The sequence below is a fragment of the Hemitrygon akajei genome, chromosome 4, assembly GCF_048418815.1.
Source record: "Hemitrygon akajei chromosome 4, sHemAka1.3, whole genome shotgun sequence".
Taxonomy (NCBI): Eukaryota; Metazoa; Chordata; class Chondrichthyes; order Myliobatiformes; family Dasyatidae; genus Hemitrygon; species Hemitrygon akajei.
In genome coordinates, this window is record NC_133127.1 from 28382156 (window position 1) to 28404453 (window position 22298).

General features: G+C 43.3%; 1 protein-coding gene across 4 annotated transcripts; it reads right to left on the reverse strand.

Moving 5' to 3' along the window:
• Positions 1-1981: 1981 nt before the first annotated feature.
• Positions 1982-22195, reverse strand: LOC140726177 (uncharacterized). Of its 4 annotated transcripts, none has more exons than XR_012098591.1 (3): positions 21946-22195; positions 21669-21759; positions 1982-4573 (listed from the first exon to the last, which is right to left on the reverse strand). XR_012098591.1 is itself a non-coding variant. In XM_073042189.1 (2 exons), the coding sequence occupies exon 1, from the start codon at positions 7490-7492 to the stop codon at positions 6521-6523; it is 972 nt and encodes a 323-aa protein (XP_072898290.1). In that variant the 3' UTR covers positions 1982-4573; positions 6510-6520. The 4 variants fall into 4 exon arrangements, 1 of the variants encoding a protein (XP_072898290.1); XR_012098592.1 differs by lacking the exon at positions 1982-4573 and adding an exon at positions 18401-18657; XR_012098590.1 differs by lacking the exon at positions 1982-4573 and adding an exon at positions 19739-20647.
• Positions 22196-22298: the final 103 nt, after the last annotated feature.

Below are 22298 nucleotides of genomic sequence, written 5' to 3' on the forward strand. Positions count from 1 at the left end.
GAGTTATTGATGGTGCATCACCGGGCTTCTGAGGTCAATAGAGTGGAAATGCTGCAGTGCAATGGCTTTCCACTTTAAAAACTCTCCCGTACAGGTTTCCTGTCATTGTCGGACAACCCCCAGCAGTATTAGTAGTGTTCTGATTTGTTCTGCATTTCATTTAAATACATAATTTGTTACTCAGTTAAATGGTAGTTTGTCTTTTTTTTTATACCTTTTTGACTAATTCCGTGAAACTTCAACTAAGTAAGGCTGTCACTTAATTAGGCCAAAATGTTCTTGCCGTTTAGAACAGAGATGAGGAGGAATTTCTTTAGCCAGAGGGTGGCAAATCTGTGCAATTCCATGGCGTAAATAGCTGTGGAGACCACGCTACTATGGGGAGAAGGCAGGAGAATGGGGTTGTGGGGTAATAAATCAGGCATGATGGAATGGCAGAGTAGACTCAATGGGCAAATGGACTGATTCTGATGGTCTAGTAGTCTAGTCACACCATTGAAATATTTGGATTTGTGTGAAGTTGATGAAGATCACTAGCACCATTACCTGAAGGGTAATTCAGCAGAAATAGTTATTTGTTTACTTTAGTACAAGTAAAATGTTAACGGTGTTGTGAGGAACATGGTAAATTGTATAGATGACAAATTGTGAGATGATCCACTTTGGATGGTAGGGTTCTTTGTGATTGGCTGCTTGTGGCAACCGTCAAGGATCAGGGTCAGGACCCTTGCTATTTGTATACACACAGGGCACATGGAGGACAGAAGAATGGAAGGTTGTGTAGGAGGGAAGGATTAGATTGAAAGGTTAAAAGGTCTGTAGTGTGCTGTAATGTTTTATGTTCCATAGACGTGAGTGACTTGGTTGTGGAGGTGGGAGGCACAATCAGTAAGTTCACCGGTGACATGAAGATTGGTGGATTTGTAGACAGTCTCATGCTGAATAGGGATACTAATGCTTTGGTGAAATGGACTTTAAAATGGAAATGGTTTAAGCTAAATGTGAGGTGATGTTTGTATTTTGGGAGCAACAAGGAGGGTGGATCACACACTATGAAGGAGAGGTTCTTAGAGAGTATTGAAGAACAGAGGGAGTACAAGCCTATAAAATCATTGAAGGTGGTGACACTGGTAGACACGATTAGGAAGGCTGACGGTATACTGGCCTTCCTTAGTCAGTACATTGAATAGAGAAGTGGGGAGGTTATGCTCCAAGTTATTAAACCCTTGTCACATCTCAGCTGGAGAACTGCAAGGTGTTCTGGTCATCAAGGTAGAGAAAGGATGTAATAGCACTGGAGTCCGTAGAGAGGAGATTCAACAGAGCCTTGCCTGGGATAGAGCATTGCAATTATGAGGAGAAACTGGAGTAGCCAGATCTGTTCTTGCTGGTGCAGAAGAGTTTAAAAAGGGTCATAATTATGGAACATTAAACTATGAGTATAGATGGGTTAAGCTCCAGGGAATCTTTCCCCATATTAGAGGTGGATGTAACCAGAGGACGTAGGTTTAGGGTAAGAAGAAGTTCAGAGGGAATATGAGAGGGGCCTTCTTCACCTGGACAGTGGTAAGAACCTGCAATGAAGTGGTAGAAGATGGGTTACAGACAACTTTTAAGGAGTGCTCAGAAGACTACATGAATCACTTAGGCAGAAAGGCCTATGGACCAAGTGCTGAGAGATGGGATTAATACAGAAGGGAGCCCACTGGCCCACATGGACGAGATGGGCTGAATGGCGTATTTCCGTGCAGTAAAATTCCACGTACAATTCTCTGTCTGTCTGAAAGCCAGGTGCTTCCACAGCTTTGTTAGCAGAGTGTCAACTGGAAAAAAAAGACATTTATTTGTTTTGGCAAAAGAGGAATTTTGGACCAGTGAGTTTTACTCTCCTCAGAGAAAGCTTTACATGATGTGTGTTTCTAGATTATGCTGTTGATCAGATCTATATTTTCTTGGCTTTAAATCATTAATATTTCATGAGAACTTTAAGAATACATTTTATTGACTTAAAATGTGTGAAAGGTTTTGTTTTGCATAAATCTTGCATGATAACAATTGCTTTGTAGCATCATTTCACTGAGTTGAATATATAAATACAACCTCTGCATTTTAACAAAATCACTGCATTTGGCATTTAAAAAACAAGGATTTGATCAAATGGCTTATAAAATAAATTTTTTACATGACTTTATATAGTGTGACAACAAGTGAAAATCTGTGGTTCATGTGCGTAGATTTCAAATAATTGTTGTTTTGTCAAAATATCTGCATTAAGTAATGCAAAATGCAGTTCCACAATGACATTTCCAAATCAAAAGCATTAAAGTCAGAGAGTTATGACAAACTGTGCAAAATAAATATTTTGTTTTAATACATGACTGGAGTCCATATGCAATTTTTAAAAAAATCACCAGGCAAGTATAAAACCAACCGGTGGTTGTTATGTAATCTGCAATGTGTTAGATAACTGAATCTTAAAATAATAGGCAGTGCTGATGAGAATATGTTATTAAGGATACAATGAACTTTCTACCACCTTATAAACAAAAACGAAATTGTATCTCACAAACATAGCAAGATTTTCAGTAGCAGATCAACGCCTATATTTCCCCAATTTGGAAAATTATAACAGGAGAGGGAAAAACCTGGTAAATCTGTTCATGGAGAGAGAGAAGGAACAAAGAAAGCAATAGGTACATAATGGTAGTGTTATATAAATGTGAGCAATTCCCTGATAACCTTTTCTTAGTAAGCAATGAGAAAGCAGTCAACTGGGAAGCAAGGAGCAACGGGGTGCCTCACAGTTATCAACCAAATGTGGTCACTGTTAAAGAATCAAGGCTATCAGGAAATTAAATGATAAAAGAAGAAACTGCATCACTTAAATAATAATGTCCCTGTCCTGTCCTGAAGCTGTCCGATGCCGGCACTGCCCACTGGTCAGGGAAGGCCTATATTGTGCCACCATAAGCCTTGGGCTTAAACCAGAGCACCCCCACCCAACCTCGCCCTCCCGTGTGGGCCAGACAATCAGAGACAGGAAAGCAAGCAGAGGTGGGAGCATTGGTCCTTTGCATCTGTCCACCTCCAGCAGGCTCATGATGTTACACAGCTCGCACTGATGAGCACATTTATCACTTAGTCACAAAATCTTGTCACTTTACTGTTTGCCTTCCCAAATGCTTATTGAACCACTCTGTTAAGTTTCAGTGATTTACGCACAATGGATATCCTCTTAACACCAACACTTTTCAATCATGAGTCCTAATGAAGGGTCTCCCCCTGAAACGTCAGCTGTCTATTCCTCTCCATAAGTGCTGCCTGACCTGCTGAGTTCCTCCAACATTTTGTGTGCTTTAATTTTCAATCATTTACCATTTAAAAATGCTCTGTCATTCTGTTTCGAATACCAAAGTGGATCATCTCGCAATTTGTCATCTATACAACTTACCATGTTCCTCACAACACTATTGACACTTTATTTGTACTAAAGTAAACAAATAACTATTTCTGATGAATTCATCACATGCCTTTCATGTATGCTTTTAGTTAGTCATTTTTAGAATACGGGCATTGCTGAAAAGGTTATTGTTTAGTACCCATGCCAAATTGCCCTTCAGGTAATGGTGCTGGTGACCTTCATCAACTTCACACAGATCCATGTATTTCAATGGTATGACTAGTCCACCTTATCCATTGAGTCTGCTCTGCTATTCCATCGTGGCTGATTTATTACCCCTCACAATCCCATTCTCCTGCCTTCTCCCCATAATCTTTGATGCCCTTACTAATCAAGAACCTATCAACCTCCGCTTTGTGGAGGCCAACCCAATGGCTTGACCTCCACAGCCATCTACAGCATGGAATTCTACTGATTTGCCACCCTCTGGCTAAAGAAATTCCTCCTCATCTCTGTTCCAAATGGACATCCTTTTATTCTGATGCTGTGCCCTCTGGTCCTGGACTCCCCCGCTGTAGGAAATGCTTGGAAACTCTCAATTAACCACAATTATCACTCAACTTGCTTAACAGAAGAATACTGCAGCCAGCAATCCTTAATTTTATACTTAATTTTCTGTGTATCTTACTGAGGACCAGCCATCCAATTCATACATTCACAGTAAGCAGAGCTACTCTCTAGGTCATTCTGAGAGCTAGTTCTGGACCTGAGTATGCAAATCAATTATCCTCATTGATGGTTGGTTTTGCATTTTGAAAGGAGATCTATTAATAGTGGATAAACTGGGAAATTTATAGAGCAACATGGTTTTAATATCCTGAAAAAAATAACTTGTAGTGCCTTAACCTAAAAGAACACGTACCATCGACAGTGGCACAGTAGCATAGCTGGTGGCATAATGTTATTACAGTGCCAGCAATATAATAGTTCAAATCCCACTGCTGTTGTAAAGAGTTTGTACATCCTCCCCGTGACTGCCTGGGTTTCCTCCAAGTGCTCCAGTTTCCTCCTGCATTCCAAAGATGTACGAGTTGGTAGGTTAATTGGATACATTGATATAATTGGGAGGTATGGGTTTATTGGGCCGGAGGGTCCTGTTACTGTGCTGTATCCCTAAATGAAAAAAAAAACATGGAGGATAGGGTTAGAAAGACTAGAGCTTTTTTGCCCGCATAGACATAATTTCATGGATCACATTAATGGTTATGGATTGTATAGAATGAAGTGTAAATAACTGAAAGGACAAAGAACAAGGTATGAGGCAATAATTTACAAGTAATGTTATTTCAGCTAGCCACTCAAAATCCCCATCATGGAAGGTGGAAACGGGTAAGCCCGGCCAACAGGACTCTGGTGCTGCCGATCCCCTGTACAGTGAATACAATGGATTACAGAAACAATGATGAACTCCAACCATATCATTGACTTTGGACAATGGAGACAGGATGTCAACAATGGGAGTTAAGGGCCCAATAAGTTTTTTCAGGCAAAAAAAAATATAAGTAACCCGTAGCTAATTGAAAAACAATCTTACCTTGATTATTTTAGAGCAGCAATCTGTATTTCATTAGTCTGAAATGCAATCTGGTCTAGCTGAACTATACTTAACTCCCTGACTCTCTCTGCCCAGTTAATAGTAAATTTATAAATGTATAAATCTAGGAAATCCAGTGCTATCTAAAACTGGTTTAGTATCTCCTGCTGTTAAACCATGTGGTTGTGGTGGGGGTGGAGGGGGATGTTGAGTTCACCTTCATATGTGTGCTTGTGTGTGTGAGCACTGAGAGCTGTTAGAAAGCACAAATTGCATAACCCGTCTATTGCAAAATTTCAATCTCAATTGATTAATCCAGGTTCAACGAGGTGATGTTGCTCTCCCTTTATCATCCTTCCTAGCTCAGTACTATCACTTTGCAGCAACACAAAATGAACAGTCAAACAACCCCCATAACCCCCATAATCTAATTAAAATCATTTAATATTTGCTCTTCCTTGGTAAGGAATTCATTCATCAGGTGTTTTTTAGTTTTAGAAAGGAGTTTGTTATACCCCAGGGGTCACAGACCCTCCTGGCATGAAACTTAAGGAATGTACTAAATAACAACAGGCTTCCGGAGAATGTCGGTTGTCAAAACGAGAATTCACATGGTGGATGGAATTTAATGTGATACATTTTGATGGAAGCATGGGGAAAGCATTCTGAACATTTTAAAGGGCACTCAAAAAAAAGGAAGCAACTACTGCTGGAAGAACTCAGTGGGTCAAGCAGCATCAGTGGGAGGAAAGGAATTGGCAACATTTTGGACCTGATGTACAAACTGGACCTGAAAGTTCTGAGTTCTTCCAGCAGGTTGTTTGTTGCTCAAGATTCCAGCAGCCACATTTCTTTTGCATCTCCAAAACAGAACCGACATTCACACAGGCCACTAGAGGTGACAGGACAGACTGAGAGTCTGTTTAAGAGAAACAAGCATGATATTTGGTCTTATTAACAGTAGCGTTGTGCACAGACTTATGAGAGCAGGACAGAGCCTTTATAAAACTCCACTGAACCTTAGCTGCGTACTGGACAGGATCATCCTCAAGTCAGCCCCTGTTTGGGCTTACCATCTCTGCCCAGGCAACCTCCCGAGTCTTGGAGGCTTCACTACTATAGCTGACCTGCAAGGCAGAGCAATCCCTGGCCAGTGACTGGGCCTCAGAGGTCCAGCTGAGGTCCTCCCTGGCAGCTGATGGGAGTGGTAGGAGTAACTCCACCAAAGGCAGTAGCCCAAACACAGACATTCTGCATCACACTGTCCTATAAGCTAATCTTTTTTCTTTGAAAAGATCTTACACAATAGCCCAAATGCATTATCTTCTGCATCATACTGTCCTTCTAAAGTTATCCCCCCACTCTACGCTATAATTACAAATGACCACAAACCCAGTGTAAGCCTTTCCACACACACAATACGTCAACATCCATCCTTAGCCAGACAGTAAACTGGTCACGTTGTTAATATTCAATTGCCTTTGACTGGTTAATTTGCTTTTTTTAAAACCCTACCAAACGTCAAACTATATCTCCACGTCTTGAAAATGCGTAGTTTTTCTCTGTTTCAAGCGTTTGCAGAAGGGATCGAACACCTCTTTTACGTTCCTGTGCCCGAAAACCAGGACGTACGAGCTGGCCGAGTAGTAGAGTGAAGAGAGGAAACTGGAGGTGTATTTCAGAGTCTGGCTCCGAGCTTGGTCGGGAGTTATCCTCGCTATCAGCATGATCCAGACGATATCGTTGGAGATCCAGCAGGCCACGTAGATGCAGAGCAGGGAAACAAGGATGCGGGTCGCCTGGAGCGGGGTCTTGTTGGCCGAATTCAAGCCCTGACCCGCCGCCGCCACTCGCCGTTGATGCTTGCAGAGAAGTTGGATGATCAGAGCGTTCAGAACTACCACCCAGAGGATGGCGATGAGGTCCAGGCTGACCGAGATGTAGGTCACGATGTCAGAGGCGGGGCTGGTGGACAAGCCATTGCAGTTGGAACTGGGTATGTACTTCACCGGGCTGGACTCGTTCTCCTGCGACAGGTGAATGACCTTGTCCAGCGTGTAGGGGATGTAGAAGACGAAGCTGGTGAGCCACAAGGCGCTGATGGTCACGTTGACATATCCGCTCTGGTGGCTGCTGATGTAACTGGCCAGAGCGCAGCGGGGTCTGTTAATTTTGATCAAGTGGAGGAAACTGAGGTTGGAGACCGTCCAGATGCTGATGGACCTGAGCGAGGAGCTCAGATAGACCAGGATGATACAGCTCGTCTCCTCGAATAGCTCGACGCCGTAGAACATCAGCACTCGCGGGACGCCCTGGTAGAAGCAGAGCAGCAAGTTAACGAAGGTCTTGTTCACGATCACCCTGTCCAGCGGCGGGAAACGCCTGTGTTTCACCGCGTTGCTGATGAACGCGAAAAGCACGATGACATTCCCCGTAGTGCCCAATAAAATGGTAGCCACGAACACCACCATAAATGGAATGTCTTCTCTTTCTAACATCTTTGTCTTCCCCCCTCCCCCCTTGAGGGCTGGACACAAAAAAAACTTCTCCTTTCCAGTCCGTGTTTCCAGGTTATTTATATTCTGCGGCTAAATGACGGAGCAACAATCACTCGACCACATCGCCATAGAAACAGTAAACCAGGTGTGTGTGTGTGTGTGTGTGTGTGTGTGTGTGTGTGTGTGTGTGTGTGTGTGTGTGTGTGTGTGTGTGTGTGTGTGTGTGTGTGTGTGTGTGTGTGTGTGTGTGTGTGTGTATGTTTGTTTGTTTGTTTTGATTTTATAGGAACGGGATCCGGCAGAGGTTGAGTGACCGGTGAGGTTAAGCAGGAGCTATGAAGTTCACTCCGAAGCAGCGACGCGTGGAGCGGCGGCGTCACCTGAGGAAGAATCCCTGCCCGAACCTGGATGTTCGCAGCCGGCACAATCTCACCACCCGGAGTCCTTCCAGCCTCCTGTTTCCGATCCAGCATCCGCGGGATTTTCCCACTGCTCCAAGTGAAGTTCACCCTTGTTCAGGACTTTACCAACGATAGGGTTTCAGATGTTTAAAACATTTTAAAAACCGTTTTTATATATCACTGTCCTTAGTTTCGGAGCTCTCCTGTTGGTTGTACAGTTTATCCGACGTTATCGACTTGTTTGTGCACAGCTAAGTCCCAGCAACAGCAACGAGATTATCTCCGAATAATGTCACAGGGATCAGGAATCATTGATCTATTGCTCACTGGAAACAAGAAATGGCAAATTAAATCCCCACCACCACCCGCCCAACTTCCTCAATGTACTTCTGTATGGCATGGCGTGCAAACAGAAGTTTTTCACTGTATTTTGGTAGTGTGATAATAATAAACCAATACCAATATGTGCAGGCGTGGGGCCATTTTTCGTAAAAGTTATTCAATTATCCTCCAATACTGACTGCACTGTTTCATCATAGATAATCTCGGATTTCCGAAGGCATTCTTCCTATCTCATGGTATTTTCGAAAGGGGGAAGCAGTTACAGTCATCTTCTTATCTTTTTATCCTCTATAAATGTTCATATTTTGAACTGGGTGCCTATCTACCCTCAATCCCATTTCAGAATGAATTGAAATGCAACCTTCACACAGAATTTCGATGTAAAAAGAAAATAGCCTGCAGTGACCGGTGAGTACCAGCAGGTGGTGGTGCTTTGATCGGCATGAATATTGACGTCACACCGAAGCAGTAACGAGTTACTGTAAAAATTACTGAATTTGTAAACCCACATGTTCTGCTCACCCGTTTACTGCTGGGTAGCTTTTCTTTCAACTAATATTGTTTTCGTTATTAGCCTAGGTTTAACTAAGTAAAGAATGTTAGTATTTGTGTTAATTTTTAAAAAGCTTATCAAGAAAGATGATTTTGCCCTAGCCTAAACTACCTAATGACTAACGTTATCATATTAATGCTAACAATGCCTGTAATATTTCATGTTTTCCCACACCAGTCTGCTAATCCTTCCAGTAATCCCTCCATTACTTGTATGTAATTAGTTCTGCTACAACAAGTGTATGGGACATTGGAAAAAAAAGTTGAATTTCCCCATGGGGATGAATAAAGTATCTATCTATCTATCTATCTATCATTCACTGGAGTGAATGGCCGACTAACATCTCACAATCTGTATTTGTCTGACCACCGGTCAGATAGGTCCTTAATTATCGCAGGACATTACAACATGCTAACTCATGAGTATCTCACAACAGCATGATGCTGCTTTGTTGGGACAGGTCTCTATTGAACACACTCAGTAGATTTACTTTCTTCTTGCGTCTGGGAATTGGCAGTGATGTTGAACACCCCACCTTTCCCCCAACCGTGGCTAAAGTTGTTTTGCAGTTCCCCTTCTTTTGCCACATCCTCACTAACCTCCCAATTTTCCAAATTCACATCCTGTCCCACTTCATCAAGGAGCAGAATTCCACCCATTTCTTCCCCAGATCTCTCCCACTACTCAAATGGGGATCTCTGATTTCCATGTATCAGCTTGCTGACTAATACCGATGCTGGGATAGTGGTCATCCACGTGTGGACATTGCTTATTGTCAGTCACTCAGTATGACATGATTTACTGGATAGGGTTATTTGTATTTTGATGATTCTCTGCATTTTTATTATTTTAAAATTTGATTTGATCTCTTTACATTATGGCAGCCAGGATGAGATGGCAGAGCAGACTCGAGGGACCAAATGGCCCAATTCTTCTCAAATGTCGTATGAATTTTTTTCTCTGAGATCACAACGAGAATCAACATGAGTAGGCTATTAGGTTCTTCATCGCCCAGCCACCATTCAATAGGATCATAGTTCATCGAATAATCCTCAGGTTCACTTTCTTGCCCTTTCCCCACATCCTTTGATTTCCTTACTAACAGATATCTATCGGGTTCAGTCTTCAGAAAAAAAAACAAGGATGATGCACCATTTACTCTCTTTGGTAAGGCGTTCCAAAGACTTTCAACTTTCTGAAAGAAGAAATTCTTCCTCATCTTAGTTTTAAATGGGCACTGCTTCTGAGAGCTCGTCCCCGGCGCTGGATTCCTCTTGAGAGGAAAAAACTTCCTAGCGTTCATCCCATTTTGTCCTTAGTATGTTTCAGTAAGATAGCATACATGCCTCTACCTCTACAAGCCGGCAAGGGATAAATGAAACCAGGTGAGGAGGAAGATGAGTGGTTGGGGGAATGGAAATGAAGTGAGAATTTGGAAGGTGATAGGTGACAAAGGTAAAGGGCTGAAGAAGATGGAATCTGATAGGTGATAAGAGCAGACCATGGGAGAAAGGAAAGAAGGAGGGGCATCAGAGAGAGGTGATGGACAGGCAAGAAGAAAGGATAAGAAAATGGAATAGGGAATGAAAACGAAGAGGAGGGGAAGGGGGGTGTTAGAAGTACTGGAAGTTGCAAAATACAATAGGACGGATAAGTCCCAGGGGCCTGACAGAATATTCTCCAGGCTGCTCCATGAGGCAAGGGAAGAGATTGCTGAACCTTTGGCTAGGATCTTTATGTCCTCGTGTCCACGGGAATGGTACCAGAGGATCGGAGGGAGGCGAATGTTGTCCCCTTGATCAAAAAAGGTAGTAGGGACAGTCCAGGTAATTATAGACCAGTGAGCCTTACATCTGTGGTGGGAAAGCTGTTGGAAAAGATTCTTAGAGATAGGATCTATATGGGCATTTAGAGAAACATGGTCTGATTAGGGACAGTCAGCATGGCTTTGTGAAGGGCAGATCGTGCCTATAAGCCTGATAGAGTTCTTTGAGGAGGTGAGCAGGCATATAGATGAGGGTAGTGCAGTGGATGTGATCTACATGGATTTTAGTAAGGCATTTGACAAGGTTCCAGACGGTAGGCTTATTCAGAAAGTCAGAAGGCATGGGATCCAGGGAAGTTTGGCCAGGTGGATTCAGAATTGGCTTGCCTGCAGAAGGCAGAGGGTGGTGGTGGAGGGAGTACATTCAGATTGGAGGGTTGTGACTAGTGGTGTCCCACAAGGATCTGTTCTGGGACCTCTACTTTTTGTGAATTTTATTAATGACCTGGATGAGGGGGTAGAAGGGTGGGTTGGCAAGTTTGCAGAGGACACAAAGGTTGGTGGTGTTGTAGATAGTGTAGAGGATTGCAGAGAGACATTGATAGGATGCAGAAGTGGGCTGAGAAGTGGCAGATAGAGTTCAACCCAGAGAAGTGTGAGGTGGTACACTTTGGAAGGACAAACTCCAAGGCAGAGTACAAAGTAAATGGCAGGATATTTGGTAGTGTGGAGGAGCAGAGGGATCTGGGGGTACATGTCCACAGATCCCTGTAAGTTGCCTCACAGGTTGATAGGGTAGTTAAGAAAGCTTATGGGATGTTAGCTTTCATAAGTCGAGGGATAGAGTTTAAGAGATGCGATGTAATGATGCAGCTCTATAAAACTTTAGTTAGGCCACACTTGGAGTACTGTGTCCAGTTCTGGTCGCCTCACTATAGGAAGGATGTGGAAGCATTGGAAAGGGTACAAAGGAGATTTACCAGGATGCTGCCTGGTTTAAAGAGTATGGATTATCATCAGAGATTATGGGAGCTAGGGCTTTACTCTTTGAAGAGAAGGAGGATGAGAGAAGACATGATAGTGGTGTACAAGGTATTAAGAGGAATAGACAGAGTGGACAGCCAGCGCCTCTTCCCCAGGGTACCACTGCTCAGTACAAGAGGACATGGCTTTAAGGTAAGGGGAGGGAAGTTCAAGAGGGATATTAGAGGAAGGTTTTTCACTCAGAGAGTGGTTGGTGCGTGGAATGCACTGCCTGAGTCAGTGGTGGAGGCAGATACACTAGTGAAATTCAAGAGACTACTAGACAGGTATATGGAGGAGTTTAAGGATGGGGGTTATATGGGAGGCAGGGTTTGAGGATCGGCGCAACATTGTGGGTCGAAGGGCCTGTAATGTGCTGTACTATTCTATCTATGTAAAATCAATGTTCTTAATTGGTCAGATACGAATATGGGGAGAAGGCTGAAGATTGGGGCTGAGAGGAAAACTGGATCAACCATGATAAAAAGGTGGGGCAGACTTGATGGGCCAAATGACCTAATTCTGCTCCCATATTTTATGGTCTGCCACTTTGGTCAGGTGTCCAATTTTATGCATCTAGGCAGATGATGTTAACTACCTATACTGAATGTTAAGAAAGAGGGATTGAGGTGAATGTCCCCATATTTTATAATGTCCTCCCCTGAAGGACTCATGTTCTGGTTCCAATAATTAGGAATAGAAAATCTGGTTGATTTTTTTTTTCAATCTACCTGTAGGTTGATGTGGTATGTTCTCATCAGACATTTGCACTTATATTAGGTAGGAGGAAGGAATGGGGTGCAATGAGCAGTGGGATAGCTGGATAATATTCCTCCTCTTAATTATAGCTGATATCAGCTATGATATAGTTAATTTGAGATGTTCAGTATAATAAGTTCAAAAGCAAAGCCAATAGATAAAGTTAGCTAAAAAGGAAAATCATCAAAAGAAGGACTCAGCTACAGAAGACTACCAAAACAAGTAAGTGTAATTAATGGCTACAAAGATATTTAAATGCAATTCTGAAACTCTGAAAACAAACATAACTAGGGCTGCATTATAGCTTTCATTATTTTTTAAATTTCCCTCACTGTTGTTTTGTTTAATTCCCACATCACTTTTACTGAATGGCAGTTGTGGTGTCAGTATTAATTTTGTTCCATTATTTAAAAGATGTATTTCCAAACAACTAAGACTAATGATAAATTCAACAGGTGAGGCAGAATCTGTGGAGAGAGAAGCAGTCAATGTTTCTGATCTGTAGCTCTCTCAGAACTGGGGAAAAGAAAGATGTAAGTTAGTTCACTCTGTCAACCACAACAGGCAGATTATTACTGGTGGCCTCCCATTTTAATTTCACTTCCCATTCCCATTCTGACATGCCAGTTCATGGCCTCCTCTACTGCCACAATAAGGCCACAATCAGTTTGGAGGATCAACATCTCATACTCCATCTGGGTAGCTTCAAACTACATGAAGGAAGAGGAAATATGAAATGTTGCTCCTCCATCTCCATGTTCAATGGCATCAACATCGATTTCTGTAACTTCCAGTACTTTACCGACCCCCCCCCCCCCCTTCTCTTTGTTTCCCTTCCGCAATCCATTTCTTCACCTCACCCTTTGGTGCCCCTCCTTCTTCCCTTTCTCCCATGGTCGACTCTTATCTCCTACTTTTTCCACTTATCACCTTCCAATTTCTCACTTCATTTCCACTCCCCTACCCCTCACCTGGTTTCACTTATCACCTGCCAGCTTGTACTCCTCCTCCCTCCACTTTCTCGATGAAGGCCTCAGCCCAAAATGTCAACTATTTATTCCCCTCCATAGATGTTGCTTGACCGTTGAGTTTCTATAGCATTTTGTGTGGCTTGCACTTGAAACTGTTCACCCTTTTCACTTCTAACCCCTCAGTGAGGAATGGTGTGTATTGTCCTGATTTCCATTTCCTTAAGTCCACAATCAATTCCTTGGTCTTGCTGATGTTCAGTTCAAGGAATCTGAGATTCTGACAACAGTAGTTGTGTCGTTGGTGAATTGACAGATGCCGTTTGAGCTGTGCCTAGCCTTAATGTCCAATGAGGTAGTGTCCTTGGACTATTCATAAATGTGACGGAGTAGGGGAGAATTGCTGAATGTTGGTCTTCAAGCTCCTGTACTTCTTCCATGATGGCAGTAAAAAAAAGATGCCATTGTTATGAGTGATGAACAGACCTGATGGAATTGGGGTGCAGAGTTAACCATTCCCCCCCCCCCCCCCGAGAACTATGAACTATTGCTGTTGCTATGCTGCTAATGAGAGAGAGAGAGATGAAGCACAGAGGCAGGAACATCTGCTACAGTTAAGAGGGAGAGAGAGACTGTTGTTTTATTGTATTTTGACTCTTCCTGGATTGTTTACCTTTCACTACAAGGACTTTACTTTGCTCGTTAACACTCCTGAGGAGACAGCAGGAGTGGCCTGATTTGATGGACACGGTCATTCAGAGTCGATGGATAGCTGAGACCCCGTTAGTAGGGATAAAAGACAGGTCTGGGAGACACCCCTCAGACACACCAGTGGACACTGACTTAGTGTTGTGAACCCACAGGAAGGTGGGGGCTTCGAGGACCGAATCAGGAGATCGGTCAACAAAGCTCACAGTGTGATGACAGGGCCGGTGGGGCCTTGTGTGTGTGTCCACTCACGCCAGAGTGACGAGTCCACCACAGAAGAATGGTCTAGCTGAAGAACAGAGGGGTCAAGCTGAATGACCACAACGGTACGATGGAATCAGAAAGCAACAGAAGGTTTGCCTGCTGCAGCTGTTACATCTCGCTCGCTCTCTCTTTCCCTCTCTCTCCAACGATTACAACACAACCATAACTACCTCAGTACGCATGAACTGAACTGAACTTTATACTCTTCTATGACAATTCATTTACCCCTAGACATTGATAGTTTGTTTATTATTGCTTATTATTATTTCTACACTTCTATGTTTATTACTGCTAACCTGTTTTATATGTATATTTTGCATTTTTGATACTGTATTGTGTAGTCTACTAATAAACACTTTTAGTTTTGCTGCCACCAGACTCCAGGCTATCTTTGCTGGTCTGTAAACCCAGTTACAGGGTACGTAACACCATGTCCAGATGGCAGGGGTCCTTCATATTGCATGCTGCCTTCTCAAGGCACCCCTTCTTGAAGATATCCTCGATCACGGGGAGGGTTGTGTCCGTGATGGATCTGGCTGAGTTTACAATCCCCTGTCTCCTCTTGTGAACCTGTGCATTGGGCCTCTATACCAGTGATACAACCAGTCGGAATGCACCCCGCCGTACATCTATAGGAATCTAGTGTCTTTGGTGACATACCACATCTCCTCAAACTCCTATCAAAGTAGAGCACTGGTGTGTCTTCTTCGTGTGTTGGGGCCAAAATAGACCCGCTGAGATGTTCATACCCAAGACCTTAAAGCTGCTTATCCTTCCACCACTAACTGCTTAATGAGAACGGAGGGAATTTTCTTTGAAAGATCTATTCTACTATTGTGTAGCATTGTTTTTAAAATGCACTAAAATGTGTTGTTATAAATTAGAATAGCATCCAATATTCCAGAAAATGTGCCTGTCCAGAGCCATCATAGCTTCCTATGTGTGTGCTAGACTTTTTGTTAACTGGGCACTGGTTACATCACTTTCAAGACATCACACACAAATTGCTGGAGGAACTCAGCAGGTTAGGCAGCATCTATAGAAATGAATAAACAGCCAACATTTTGGGCTGAGACCCTTCTTCAGTACAGAAAAGGAAGGGGGGGAGGAGGCTAGCTGAAAGGTGATAGGTGAAGCCACGTGGGTAGGAAAAGTAAAGGGCTAGAGAGAAAGGAATCAGATAGGAGAGGAGAGTGGACCATATGAAAAAGTGAAGGAGGAGGGGACCCAGGGAGAGGCAATAGACAGGTGAGAAGAGGTAAGTGGCCAGAGTGGGAAATAGAGGAGGGGAAGAGTTGTTGGTGTATTAAATGCTTTTAATGTACTGTATATCCACTATTGTAAAACATGTAATATTGTTAGTGTGCAGTGGCTTATACAAACAACAACTATGGTCAGATCATATGTTTGGTAATGTTGAACAAGTTATAAATATTGACAAGACACCAAGAACAGTACAGCAACATTGATTCTTTAGTGTCCACCTCGGAGAGACTGAGCTTTGTTTCAGCATCCCATCCAGTGGCCAACCCCTCGAACACAGATTTACTTCTCCATTCAGGATCACCTGTTGAAGCTCTGGTGCTCAATGCAGCATGGTGAGTCTGGAGCACACAATCTTTTGACTGAAAGGAAAATGTGCTATCCGTGACCCACAGATCAATCTGCTCCAGTTCTTTGTATAACAGCATTAACTACACTTCCAAGCAAGTCAATGAGAAAACTTAGAATTGTCACAAAATGCTGTACTGTTACAAGTTCTTCCAGTATTTTGTATAGTGATGCATGTTGTCTACAAAATGGTATAGTGGTATTCTAAAATAATATCACAGTTATACAACATGGAAACAATCCCTTTGGTCCAACTCATCTGTGCTGACCAAAATGTCTATCCCAGCTAGTCCAGTTTGCCTGTGTTTGGCCCATCTCACTACAGGCCTTTTTTATGCATGTACCTGTCTAAATGTCTTTCAGACATAATAATAATTGTACAGCCTCTATAGCTCCTCTGGCAACTCGTTCAACATACCCACCAATCTCTATGTAAAAACATACCCCCTCAGGTCCTTTTTATATCTCTCTCCCCTCCCACCTTAAATATCCTTTAGTAATAGACCTGCCTATCCTGGGAAAAAGACTGCCCCCATCTATGCTGCTCACAATTTTATATACCTCTGTAAAGTCACCACTCAGCCCCCTACGCTCTAGGGGGTAAAAAAAACAGATAAGAAGCATGACTGTCAGGAGTTTTAGGACCTGCCTTTGCTCATTTTCCCCATAAACCCTCCCCTAACCATCATAATACTAAAAGGCCCCTCAAATAACTCTACATTCTCTACCTCTCCTATATCACATGGAACCTATAAAGCTAGAGGGAGACACAGGAGACTACAGACTCTGTAATCTGGAGCAACACACAAAATGCAGTCGGAATTCAGCGGTTGGACAGCATCTATGGAGGGAAATGGACAGGTGTGGTTTGAGACCCTTCATCTGGATTGGAATGTCAAATATCTATTTCCCTCCCTATTGCTGCCTGACCCGTTAAGGTCCTACAGCATTTTGTGTGTTAATCTATAAAGCTATTCTGTCTGCACAGTTGCTCAGCAGTCAGAACTGCTGCCTTGGAGCTGCAGGAAGTCAGGTTCAGAATCAGAACCAGATTTATTTTCACTGAGATACGACATGAAATCTGTTTGTTTTGCAGCATCAGTACAATGCACGACATAAAACTCTATAAATAGTGCAAAAAAAATGGATCAACGGACCATTCAGAAATCTGATAGTGGAAGGGAAGAAACTGATAAATCTCGGCGTCATCTGTGTGAACTTTGCATGTTTTTCACTGAGAATTGAATGGGATTCTGCTGTGGACTCTGGGATGTCTCTCCCTCACACCACCCCCCAGCATCCCGGATGGTGAGGACGTCACTTTCCTGAGGCACCATCTTTAGAAGATGTCCTCCATGGTGGGGAGGCTTCTGCGATGGAGCTGGCTGAGTCCATATCATTGTGGTCTTTTGTGATTCTGTGCATTGGAGCCTCCATGTCATGCTGTCATGCAACCAGTCAGAATGCTCTCTACTGTACATATAGAGAGTTTTATGAGGGTCTTTCGTGATATAGCAAAACTCATAACAAAGTAGAGCCACTAGTGTGCCTTCTTCTTGACTGCATCAATGTGTTGGGCCCAGGATGGATCCTCTGAGTTTTCATGCTCAGGAACTTGAAGCTGTTCACCCTTTACGCTGCTGACTTCTCCGTGAGGACTGCTGCATGTTAGGAGGTGAGGACCTTGATGCAGGCATTGTTACTAAAGAGATAGTGATGAGCAAATTAGTGGGACTAAACATAGACAAGTCCCCTGGTCCTGAAGGGATGTATTCCAGGGTACTGAAAGAAATGGTGAAAGTTATAGCAGATGTGCTTGTGATAATTCACCAAAATCTCTGGCAGGTCCCAGTGAAGTGGAAGACAGTGAATGGCGTGCCACTGCTTAAAAACAAAAGGATGTAGGGAAGAGTCAGGTAACTACTGGCCATTTAGCTTTACACCTGTAGTTGGGAAAATGCTTGAACATATTATTATGGAAAATGTAGAGAGACATCTGGATAGAAGTGGTTTCATTGGACAAACCTAGCATGGGTTCAGGAAGAGCAAGTCCTGTTTGACAAACTTATTGGAGTTCTGTGATGATATAATGAGTGCAGTGGATAGAGGGGAACAGGTGGATGTTGTATACTTGGACTTCCAGAAAGCATTCCATAGGTGCCATACAAAAGACACATAAGGATGCATTTAGTTGTGGGTGATGTATTAACACGGATAGAATATTGGTTCACCAATAGAAGAGTTGGGATAAATAGGTGTTTTTCTGGTTGGCAATCACCGCAGAGAGGAGTGCTGCAGAGGTCAGTGCTGGGCCCACAACTGTTCATGATATGGCAATACACACAAAATGCTGGGGAATTCAGCAGGCCAGGCAGCATTGATGGACAAGAATAAACAGTCGATGTTTTGAGCTGAGACCCTTCATCAATCCTGTACATATTAGTTACAGTGAATTATGATCTTTATTGAATAATTATAAATTTATGAATAAAGCATACTTTTTGAAAAATACAGAAGAATCAAAAAGCAAATGGCAAGAAGACTCATCACTCAAGCAATATCTGCAACGGTGAGGGGAGAAGGATTTGCTGATGATTCAGGTTAGAGCGTGCATTAGTTCTGATGATGGGTGTCAGTTCAGGACATTGACACTGGTCTCAACTCTCCAACAAATGCTGCTTGTCCTGCTGAATTCCTCCAGCATTTTGTTTTTTTTAAACCCCAGATTTCAGCAAATGCAGTCTTTTGCATCTCCAAAGATGAAGAGTTCTCTGGTTTTGGATAGAAATTAAGGAAGATTATTCATCCATTGTGAATATATGGCACTTGAGAGCAGAAAATTGTAACTCTTAAAAGTGGCAGAAGGCAGAAGTGACGCAAGTTTCCATATGACAGTAATATAGGTGGTATAATGGACAGTGATATAGAAGTCCTCAGTAGTCCTCATTTACTACCCCACTAGCCTTCCCATCCAGCACATAATTCTTCGTAACTTTCACCATCTCCGACGGGATCCCACCAGCAAGCACATCTTTCCCTCCCCTCTCAATTACTGCTTTCCGCAGGAACTGCTTCCCATGCAACTCTCTTGTCCATTCATCCTTCCCCACTGATCTCCCTCCTGGCTCATATCCTTGCAAGCGGAACAAGTGTTACACCTCCTCCTACACTTCCTTCCTCACTCCCATTCAGGGTCCCAAACAGTCCTTCCAGGTGAAGGAACACTTCACCTCTGAGTGTGTTGGAGTCATATACTGTATCTGGTGCTCCCAGTGTGGCTTCCTGTATATCGGTGAGACCCAGCATAGTTTAGGAGACCACTTCGCTGAGTACCTAGACTCCATCCGCCAGAAAAAGCAGGATCTCCCTGTGGCCGCACATTTCAATTCTATTTATATTTTGTCTGGATAGCCTCCAACCTGATGGCATGAACATCGATTTCTTGAACTTCTGGTAATTGCCTCACCCCCTTCACCATTCCTGTTTCCCTCTCTCACCTTATCTCCTTACCTGCTCGTCACCTCCTTCTGGTACTCCTCCCCTTTCCCTTTCTTCCATGGTTATCTATCCTCAACTATCAGATTCCCACTTCTCCAACCCATTATCTCTTTCACCAATAGACTTCCCAGCTCTTTACTTCACCTCTCCGCTTTTCCTGTTTTCACCTACCAACTTGCACTTCTTCCTCCCCTACCTACACCTTCTTACTCCGACTTCTCATCGTTTATTCCAGTCCCGTTGAAGGGTCTCAGCCCAAAACATCAACTATTTACAGTTTTCCATAAATGGTGCTGGTCCTGCTGAGTCCCTCCAGCATTTTGTGTGTGTTGCTAGTTGACAGTGAAGAAGGTTATCAAAAATTAAGAGGTATCTAAGTCAACAGAATATAAATGGGCCAAGGAATAGTAAATGGAGTTTAATTTAGATGGGTGTAGTGCAAGTTCAAGTTCAAGTGTATCATTCAACCATACACATGCACAGTATACAGGTAAATGAAACAGTGTTCCTCCAGAGTCAAGGTGCAAAACACAATACTGTCACACACTGCACAAAAGTTTCGATAGCACATAGTCACACAATAATACAGTACTGTGTAAATGCCTTAGGCACACATATATAGCTGGGGTGTCCAAGACTTTTGCACATCACTGTATTTGTCAACATGGAGTAGAGATCCAGTTTGTAAATCTGCAAGAGCAAAGGATATTGGGAATGGTGAGGGTGGAACAACTCATGAGGAGTGTGGGACAGGTGGCAGAGGAGGAGTGCCAGGGATAGGGAGGGGTAGCGTGAGTGCAGACACACCCAGCCCTGAGACACCAAACAGGTCATTTGATTCCTAACAATTGGTTTATTGATCATTATAGAATGTCTCTCAGGTGCTTGCTGCACCCTTCTCTCTCCCTTCCCCTTTTCCCAACCATGATTCCCCTCTCCCAGTCCACAATAGAGACCCATATCAGAATCACGTTTATGACCACTCGCAGCAGCAGCACTCTTTACTTTCTTCACTATCTTCACTTTTCTTTAGCAGCAGCAGCTCAGTGCAATACATAAAATTGTTACAGTACTGGGTAAAAGTCTCATGTATCCTAGCTATATATCAGTGCCTAAAACTTTTGCACAGTCAAAGTCCCTGAGTGGCATGGCCTGAAGATTGATGGTGCATGGGATGTTGTCCTGGAGCCACGTTTCTGTAAGAACACGCATGCAGCAGTTCCTCATCTCGTGCTGGGTTGCAGATGAAAGCAATCCATCTTGCTGCATTTTGGAAATTCAAATCACAGTAAGGCTCTGGATTAGGCACATGATTCCCCTAACACGGTAGACAGTGTGGTGGAAAAAGACTTTTGATACACTAGCCTTCATCAGAGGTGGCTCAAATCATGACGGACAAAGATAGAGAAAGACGTAAACAGGTTTATGATTGTTACCAGTACCAAGGTACATTGAAAAACTTTGTTTACATGCCCATCATACTGATCATTTCATCATATCAGAACATCAAGGTAGTGCATGCAAAAGCAATAAAATGCAGAATATAGTATTACAATTTCAGAGAAAGGGCAGTGCAGGTAGACAATAACATGCAAGGCCAAGATGAGACCGTTTGTAAGGCTGAGTCCACCTTATCGTACTAGAGGTCCTATCAACGGTCTTAGGAGATAGAAGCTATCCTTGAGACTGTGGTACACTCTATTCTGCCCAATTGGATATGGAGGTGGGGGGGGGGGTGTAGAAAGAATATCTGAAGTGGGAGGAATCTTTGGTTATACTGGCTGCTTTACCAAGACAGCAAAAAGTATAGATGGGCTGGTTTCCATGATGTGCTGAGCTGCATCCATAACTCTCTGGTTTATCTTAGTCTTGGGCAAAGCAGCTGCCATTGCAAGCCAGGAGGTATCCGGATTGTATGCTTTTTATGGTGCACTCAGTCTTTTTCTGAGGGCAGGGTAATCAAGAACTAGATGGTATATGTTTTAGGCGAACAATTTAATAAGGACTTGAAAGGTAACTTGTTTTTTAAAGAGGTTGGCGTGTATGTGGGAGTTTTTCAGGCAGATATGGCAACTTTTAAAATACAGTTGGGCAGGTACATGGGCAGAAAAGGGTGGCCAAGCCCAGGTTAATAGGACTACATTGTATGAAGCATCTTGGTCAGTACGCACCTGTGCGGCCATAGTGACCGTTTCCGTCTGGTATGACTGGTGTTACAGTGTATACTATATGGTATGTACGTGAGAAAAATCTGGATGGACAAGTTTGACATTGTCATACTTACGCAAATGGTTAGGTACGGAACAAATATTCAGAAAGCATTTTACTCGAGTAGAACTCACTCGATGAAATCCTTTATCTGCCATTTCCATCTCCTGTAACAGAGAGGGCAGACCGGGCACAATACGGATCATGGTCAGGTGTTCCCTCCTCCCCCACCCCCTTTTCATTGCATCGCATCATCCAGCCGCTCCGCGGGGGCTTTCTGTCTCAAAGACGGGTCTTTACCACATCAGCGATGAAAAGACCCGTCGCGCCGCTACCATTAAGTCTTCTCTCACCTTCGTGATACTGTTGAGGCACGATAATGTCACTGTGGACTTGTTCACGACATGGGGCTAATGGCGCAGGAGCAAATGGGGTGGGGTTGCTGGTCATGTGCTGCCATGGGTACCGGGTGTTTGTCGGTACCAGGCGTTTGTTCCTCTCGGCTGTGAGGGGGAGGAGTTATCTATCTCCAGCGCTTTTCTAATTAATGAGGCTTTTTATTAACTTAGGAAAATGGATCATTACACAAAGTTTGCTTCTTCCGCATGATCAGGAACCAAAGACGCCATATTGGCTCAGCGGCGCAAGCGTAGTAGCGACAACGGGGCCCTGTCGTCAAGGAAACGGGTCATCCCGCCCTTGTTCG

Bases quoted from the DNA above. Each gene is read 5' to 3' on its own strand.
- LOC140726177 (XM_073042189.1), bottom strand. From the start codon at position 7,492: ATGTTAGAAAGAGAAGACATTCCATTTATGGTGGTGTTCGTGGCTACC.